The 7,758-nt window shown below is 36.8% G+C and overlaps 1 protein-coding gene across 4 annotated transcripts in view; it reads right to left on the bottom strand.

The window, feature by feature from the left end:
* The window catches only part of SEC24B (SEC24 homolog B, COPII coat complex component), a 113,718-nt gene that overhangs the window by 41,380 nt on the left and 64,580 nt on the right, over nt 1–7,758 (bottom strand). For all 4 annotated transcript variants that reach the window (XR_005197065.1, XR_005197068.1, XR_005197067.1 and 1 more), the window contains one exon: nt 189–373. Coding sequence is in view for 1 of the 4 variants with exons in the window: in XM_017509375.2 (XP_017364864.2) it covers nt 189–373 (185 nt within the window). In the remaining 3 variants the exon portion in view is untranslated. The remainder of the gene's footprint in view (nt 1–188; nt 374–7,758) is intronic.

Raw genomic sequence — 7,758 nt, 5'->3', positions numbered from 1 at the left:
TGAGATGGGAACAAAACCAGATGACCGAAATAAAATTTTACATCTAAAACTTCTATACAAACTAAAACGGAAAAGTCAACATTAACAAAACTTCCAACCAAAGAAATAGCATACCACTTTCACCATTTTTGAAAGTCATACAATGTTTTCATCACCTAAGGAAGATTAAAAAACAAATAAATACCTACTCTGGGCTACAGTTCAATTTTTTGAGATCTGCATTCAAGTTAGGTACAGGAGCCCAAACAGGAGTCATGGGTAAAACATTCCTCTCCTGAGTGAGGTTTACAGGTCTCAGGCTTTCTGGTTGTGGAGAACTCTGAAGACTCAATCCTCCTAGACTGGAGGACAGCTGGTTCACACCAGGATAGTGCTGAAAGAGCAATTCAAAACAATACAAAAGAACAATAAAACATAAATACATTTTCTTATATACTACATATCTCAACATACAGAAAAAGCAAAAAGGTAAGAAAATTTAAATCTGGCTTGGTAATAGAATGACTTTACATGCAGTCAATCTAAAGCACACTTGAAAAAAACTCAAAGCGAAAGTACTGAATAAATTTGAATCTTATTAGCAAGGTTAACCCTCGCAATGAAATTTCAGCAACAATCCTTTTCGACATTAGCAATTTGGTTTCCCCAAATACAGTTTACACTAGAAAAAGAGGATAAATACCCCATTGTTCTCAAGGTCCCCCCACCCCCGCCAATTATCAACTTTCACAATGAGTTGGTGCCATAGAAATGTACAATGGTGTTCAATAGGTTTTGCCTTATTTTTTTCTATTTACTATATTTTTAGTATTATCAGGAATTCATGGCTTTTTGTTAACTCAAATTGATGTAATGAATTACAGTCATTATTCTTATGATGTTCAAACTACCCAATCTTTGGCCAGTGAAAGCCCTTTCAAGATGGCCCCAGTGTCCTTTTATATGAACCTAACTAGTCTTTGTTAGCTTCCTTGCTTTCTTACACAATATTTTATATTCTTTTTCTTCAAACCTAGAACTGTTTGTCTAAAAAGGAATCTTGGCTCCTTTTAAGTAGAGATGATATCTAAAAACCATTATCTGGATGATAAAAGTGCTTATCGCTAGTGTTGTTATTACTTCCATACTTGCAACAGGTAAAGATGGAAAATACATATATTAAAGTAGAAGCAATTTCCTAAATTAGGGCAAAACTTCAATTTGTCTCCCTGCTTCCATCTTGTCTTTTCAAAGACTCCCATCTCTAATCCATTCCTCACATAGCAGCCAAATGATTTTCTAAATATGTAAATTAGATGTCATTTTATTACATAAAATCTCTGATACCTCTATTTTGTACTTCGGGTAAAATCTAAGCTTCTGACTGTGATCCTTTAGCTCTCTGATCGCATCCCTATTACTCTTCCCATGCTGAATTACTGCAACACTGGGACTTCATTCCTCAAACACGTCAAACTTGTTCCTGCCTTAAGTCTTTGCATTATCAGTTTACTCAGCCTGAAATACTTTAACCACAGATCCTTCCATGCTTTTTCTTCTTCCAAATGTTAACTCAAACATAATTTCTACAATGAAGACTGCTTGTCTGACCTCCTACACCACATTTCCACCCCGGAAATTACTTCAAATCGTCTTACTTCATAGCACTTGCAACTACTTGAAATTAGCTCTTTATATTTTTACTATTTATTGTCTTATTAATGCTGACTTCCTACCAACCTTCTTAAGAACAGGAACTCTGTTTTTTCACTGAGCCTCCTCTCGTACTCTCAGTGCCTAAAATAGTTCTGCCACAGAGTAGAAATAACCTTCTATTGAGTACAGAGAAATTCTAAAGTCTTAAATAATTAAATGATGGCCAGACATGGTGGCTCATGCCTGTAATCCCAGTACTTTGGGAGGCCAAGGCAGGTGGATCGTTTGAGGTCAGGAGTTCGAGACCAGCCTGGTCAATATGGTGAAACCCCTTCTCTATTAAAAACACCAAAATTAAGTCAGACATGGTGCCATGCACCTGTAATCTCAGTTACTTGGGAGGCTAAGACAGGAGAATCACTTGAACCTGGGAGGCAGAGGTTGCCCACCACTGCACTCCAGCTTGGGCAACAGACACTCCATCTCAAAAAAAAAAACAAAAAAAAAAAAACAAAAAGAAAGAAAGGAAGAAATGCTTTGATTCTGTAATTCCACTTGTAGAAATTTCATTTAAGGAAATAGTAATACAAATGCATAAATGTGTGTGTGTAGTCACGTTGCTTAATGACGAGGACATGTACTGAGAAACACGTCGTTAGGTGATTTCATCCTTGTGCAAATATCAAAGAGTGTACACCTGGGCTATATGATATATAGCCTGTTGGTCCTAGGCTAACAAATCATGCATCATGTTACTGTTGAATATTGTAGGCAACTGCATACAATGATATTTGTATATCTAAACATAAAAAAAATACAAGAACAATATAGCAAAAGAGATACAAAATGGTATACTTCCATAGGGCATTTGGTATGAATGGAGCTTAAAGGACTGGAAGTTGCTCTGGGTGAGTCAGTGAGTGAGCGTTGAGTGAAGGTGAAGGCCCAGAACACTAATATGCTGTAGACTTTATAAACTCTGCACATTTAGGCTCTATCAAACCTATAAAAATACAGTTTTTGGCCAGACATAGTGGCTCATGTCTGTAATTCCAGCACTTTGGGAGACCTAGGCAGGTGGATCACTTGAGGTCAGGAATTTGAGACCAGCCTGGACAACATGGTGAAACCCTGTCTCTACTAAAAATTCAGAAATTAGCTGGGTGTGATGGCGGCAGGCGCCTGTGATCTCCCAGCCACTTCAGAGGCCAAGGCACAAGAATCACTTGAACTTGGGAGGTGGAAGTTGCAGTGAGAGTCAAGATTGTGCCACTGTGCTCCAATCTGGGCAACAGAATGAGACTCTGAGGGAAAAAAGTTTTTCTTTCTTCCGCAATACATTAGTTTACTGTAACTTCTTTACTTTATAAACTAATTTCTTTATAGGTTGGTGCAAAAGTAATTGCGGGTTTTGTTATTATTTTTTAAGACGGAGTCTTGCTCTTGTTGCCCAGGTTGGTGTGCAATGGTGCGATTTTGGCTCACTGCCACCTCCGGCTCCTGGGTTCAAGAGATTCTCCTGCCTCAGCCTCTTGACTAGCTGGGATTACAGGCACCCACCACCACGCCCAGCTAATTTTTGTATTTTTAGTAGAGACGGGGTTTCACCATGTTGGCCAGGCTGGTAGAACTCCTGACCTCAGGTGATCTGCCCACCTTGGCCTCCCAAAGTGCTGGAATTACAGGCATGAGCCACTGTGCCTGACCTGTCACAACTTTCAATGGCAAGAACTGCAATTACTTTTGCACCAATCTAAGTAACTTTTTGACTTTTACAAAAACAGTGTAAAACACACATTGTACAGCTGTACAAAAAAAATTTCTTCCTTTTATGGCTTTATTCTATAAGCTTTTTTCTATTTTAAATATTTTGTATTTTAAAACTTTTTGCTGAAAATGAATACACACAAACACAAATATTTGCTTAGTCCTACACAGGATCAAGATCATCAATATCACTGTCTTCCACCTCCACATCTTGTCCCACTGGAAGGTCTTAAGGTGCAATAACATGTAAGGAGCTATTATCTCCTGTGATAACAATGCCTTCTTCTGGATACTTCCTGGAGGACCTATGTGAGGTTGTTTTACAGTTCACTTTTATTTTTCATAAGTAGGAGTACACTCTAAAATAATGATAAAAATTACAGTATAAATACATAAATCAGTAGTCATTTATTTTCATTATCAAGTATTATGTACTGTGTATAACTGTATGTGCTACACTTTTATATGACTGGAGGTGCAGGTTTGTTTACAAGAGCATCACCACAAACACAAGAGTAATGCACTGTGCTACAACATTACCACAGCTACAAAGTCTATAGGTGACAGGGATTTTCCAGCTCCATTATAATCTTATGGGACCACCGTCATGCATGTGGTCTGTCATTAACTAAAATGTCATTATGCAGCACATAACTGTATGTATATAATAAAGTGTGTGTGCATGTGGGTATATGTTTACATGTGTGCATGTGTACACATGCAAGGATTTGTTTTCTTTTGTCACAGGTTCTTACAATGTTGTTCAAGGTTGGTCTCAAACTCCTCAGCTCCAGTGATTCTCCTGTCTTAACTGGGATCACAGAAGCACACCAAGCTTAAAAGGATGCTGATTTTGACACTGAGTTATGCCCCATAAATGGGAGACTCATTATAAAATATACAAGTACCAAAACGATGAAAGATATATAAAAATAATAAAGGTTTCTTCTTATACTGTTAAATAAATTTAAAAATTTTCCAAAGAGACATTCATTTTTTTTTTTTTTTGAGACAGAGTCTCACTCTGTCACCAGGCAGCAGTGCAGTGGCACGATCTTGGCTCACTGCAACCTCTGCTTCTCAGGTTCAAGCAATTCTCCTTCCTCAGCCTCCTGAGTAGCTGGGACTACAGGAAAGCCCCACCATGCCCAGCTAATTTCTGTATTTTTAGTAGAGACGGGGTTTCACCATGTTGACCAGGATGGTTCCAATCTCTTGACCTTGTGATCTGCCGTCTTGGTCTCTCAAATTGCTAGGATTACAGGTGTGTTGAAAGAAACCTGGAAGGACAGATCCCAACTATTGCTGTTTACAGCTTGGTAGAATTATGGTTAATATTTATTAATGTTTTTTCCTTTTGTTTATCTGCATTTTCCCTAATTGATCTCACTAAATTTGTAATTTAAAAAAGCCATACAGTATCTATATCTGGTTTTGCATATATTCACTGAAAATATTTTTGTAATTTTTATTTTTGTTTTTAAACATCAGCCTTTTTCCTGGTTTTCAACCCTAAAAAACAAATTTTAAGTTTTTTTTTCCTTCAAAACCCAACTGTTTAAGTGTATTAGGTGAATAAATAAATTTTAAATGAAAAAAACAAAACAAAACAAAACAAAACAAAAAACAACCGTTAGGGTTCCCCACTACTTAATAAAAGTCATCTCAAATTAATTAATACAAAGAAAAGCCCTTACACAAAGCCCTTTCATTGCACTACATTAAGTATAACATTTAAAGGCATTTCAACTTTATTATAGAAGACAGTGTAAAGCTAAGATGGGATATTATTACCCTACACAGAACTTCAAAAATAAATGGTCTGGGCACGGTGGCTCATGCCTGTAATCCCAAGAGTTTAGGAGGCTGAGGCAGGCAGATCACGAGGTCAGGAGTTGGAGACAATCCTGGCTAACACAGTGAAACCTTGTCTCTACTAAAACTACAAAAAATTAGCTGGGCGTGGTGGCACGCGCCTGTAGTCCCAGCTACTCAGGTGAGGCAGGAGAATCACTTGAACCTGGAGGATGCAGTAAGCCGAGATCACGCCACTGCACTCCAGCCTGGGCGACAGAGCAAGACTCCATCTCAAACAAACAAACAAACAAACAAAAAGGCTTCTTTTAAAAAAGTCTGATAGTGTTAATCTTAGGTTTAAATTTATAATCTTTTTTTTAGTAAATAGGTAAGAATTTAAATGTAGGTCCTAGCTGTATACCTAAATCATTACTGTTCACCGACCCTAAAACAGTAGTGTCCAAAAAACTATTTTAAATTCAGATCAGACAAAAATAAATAGCTACTCGTAATCTTCCTTGAAAAGATCCATAGATCAAATCGGACTGTGCAAGTCTTTTCCAGTTAAAAAGAAAAAAGTGCTTACTTCTGAATTGCAAGGTCTTTTGCATTCTTAGAACCAAGCCTGGTACTGGACAGGTGATTCACTTATTTGAGTTTCTATTTCCTCACAAAATGAAGGAAGATGACTATTTAATATTAAAAAAGTCAAAATTCCAAGTGTTGACAAGAATGTGAAGCAACTGAACTCACACACACTGCTAATGAGGTATAAATCAGAACATCACTTTGGCAAACTGTCTAGTTTTAACTGCTAAAATTGAAAAATGAATACCCAATGGCCCAGCAATTCCATTCCTATATACACTCACTAAAAGACAGGGACAGAAATGTTGACAATAGCATCATTCATAATAGCCCCACACTGGAAAGTTACACCAATGCCCATCAACAATAGAACAAATAAACAAACTGGTCTATTCACATGATTGAGTACCACATAACAATGAAAACAAGTGAATTACAATCACACAATAAGCATAATGTTGAGCAAAAGAATCCAGACATGAGTACATATGCTATGCTTCCAATTATATTCANAAAAAAAAAAAAAAAAAAAAAAAAAAAAAAAAAAAAAAAAAAAAAAAAAAAAAAAAAAAAAAAAAAAAAAAAAAAAAAAAAAAAAAAAAAAAGGTGGGAATGGTTGCTCTCTTAACAGTCTATTTCTAAATATTTTGGCTTTTTGATGTTCACAGAAGTGTGATTGATAACCCAGAAAACGTTTTAGTATATCTTTGTCCCCTTTATCCAAACTTTTCTGACACATGTACTAGACCCAGAACATAAAAAGAATTGTGATTACAGAATAGAATGATGTTGTATTTTTTAATTCAGGTAGAACATTCATTTTTACTCTTATTCCAAAGATAATTTCTTGACTTTTATAAAATAACCTCCCACATAAAATATGAAATCAAAAATACTTCCTACACACCTATGTCAGGGGTCAGCAAAGTTTTTCTGTGGAGAATCAGACCGTCAATATTTTAAAGCTTTGAGAGCTACATGATCTCTTTTGCAACTACTAAACTGTATCACTGTAGTGCAAAAACAGTCATAGAAAATAACATAAAAGAATGGGCATGGCTGTATTCCAATAAAACTTTATTATAAACAGGCAGTGGGCCAGATTTGGCCAGAAGTCCATGGTTCGTGGACTATTGTCCTAAGTCATTATGTAAGACCACTTACTATTTCAAAATAACTTCTTTTCTCTTTGCTCAACACTTCCAAGAATCAATCCTTTCTTTGAACCTGGTTTTCTTGTCATTAAAATTATAAGTAAATAATATGTTACAACCCAAATAGGAATTTGCCTAAAAGTACAAGAGTCTGACAAGACAGACTTAAACATTGTTTCACATGGCACAACAGAGCCATAAAGAAAATCTAGCAAAATGAGAGACAGAGAATCTGTACTAACCACCCATATTTCTCTAATGTCTCTGTTTTCCTCCTCCCTTTTTCCTATGTACTTTAATTCTAAAGTTAAATTCCAGAAACAAATAATTTTCCTTTTTCTCCCCTGCCCACCCCAACCAAATACTTCTACCTTAGTCTTGAGTAGTTGGAACTACATGAGTGAGCCACTGCTCCTCACTGATTATCCTATTTCTAATTTTCATTCTTTCTTCACTATAAAATTTCTATAAGGTTAGTCAACTAAGAACAGTTTTCTATAAGTAGCAATGCTTTTGTCATTAAAACTGTTTCCCTTCCGGGCACATTGGCTCATGCCTGTAATCCCAGCATTTTGGGAGGCCAAGGCAAGCAGATCACTTGAGGTCAGTAATTAGAGACCAGCCTGGCCAAAACCCCATCTCTACTAAAAATACAAAAATTAGCCAGGCGTGGTGGTGGGTGCCTATAATCCTGACTACTCTGAAGGCTGAGGCCAGGAATCACCTAAATCCAGGAGGCGGAGGTTGCAGTGAGCTGAGATTGTGCCACTGCACTCCAGCCTGGGCGACAGAGTGAGACTCCATCTCAAAAAAAAAA

Source organism: Cebus imitator, unplaced genomic scaffold (assembly GCF_001604975.1).
Source record: "Cebus imitator isolate Cc_AM_T3 unplaced genomic scaffold, Cebus_imitator-1.0 Scaffold17, whole genome shotgun sequence".
Lineage (NCBI taxonomy): Eukaryota > Metazoa > Chordata > Mammalia > Primates > Cebidae > Cebus > Cebus imitator.
The sequence above is the reverse complement of the archived record's forward strand: the minus strand, read 5'-3'. Positions and strand labels throughout refer to the sequence as shown.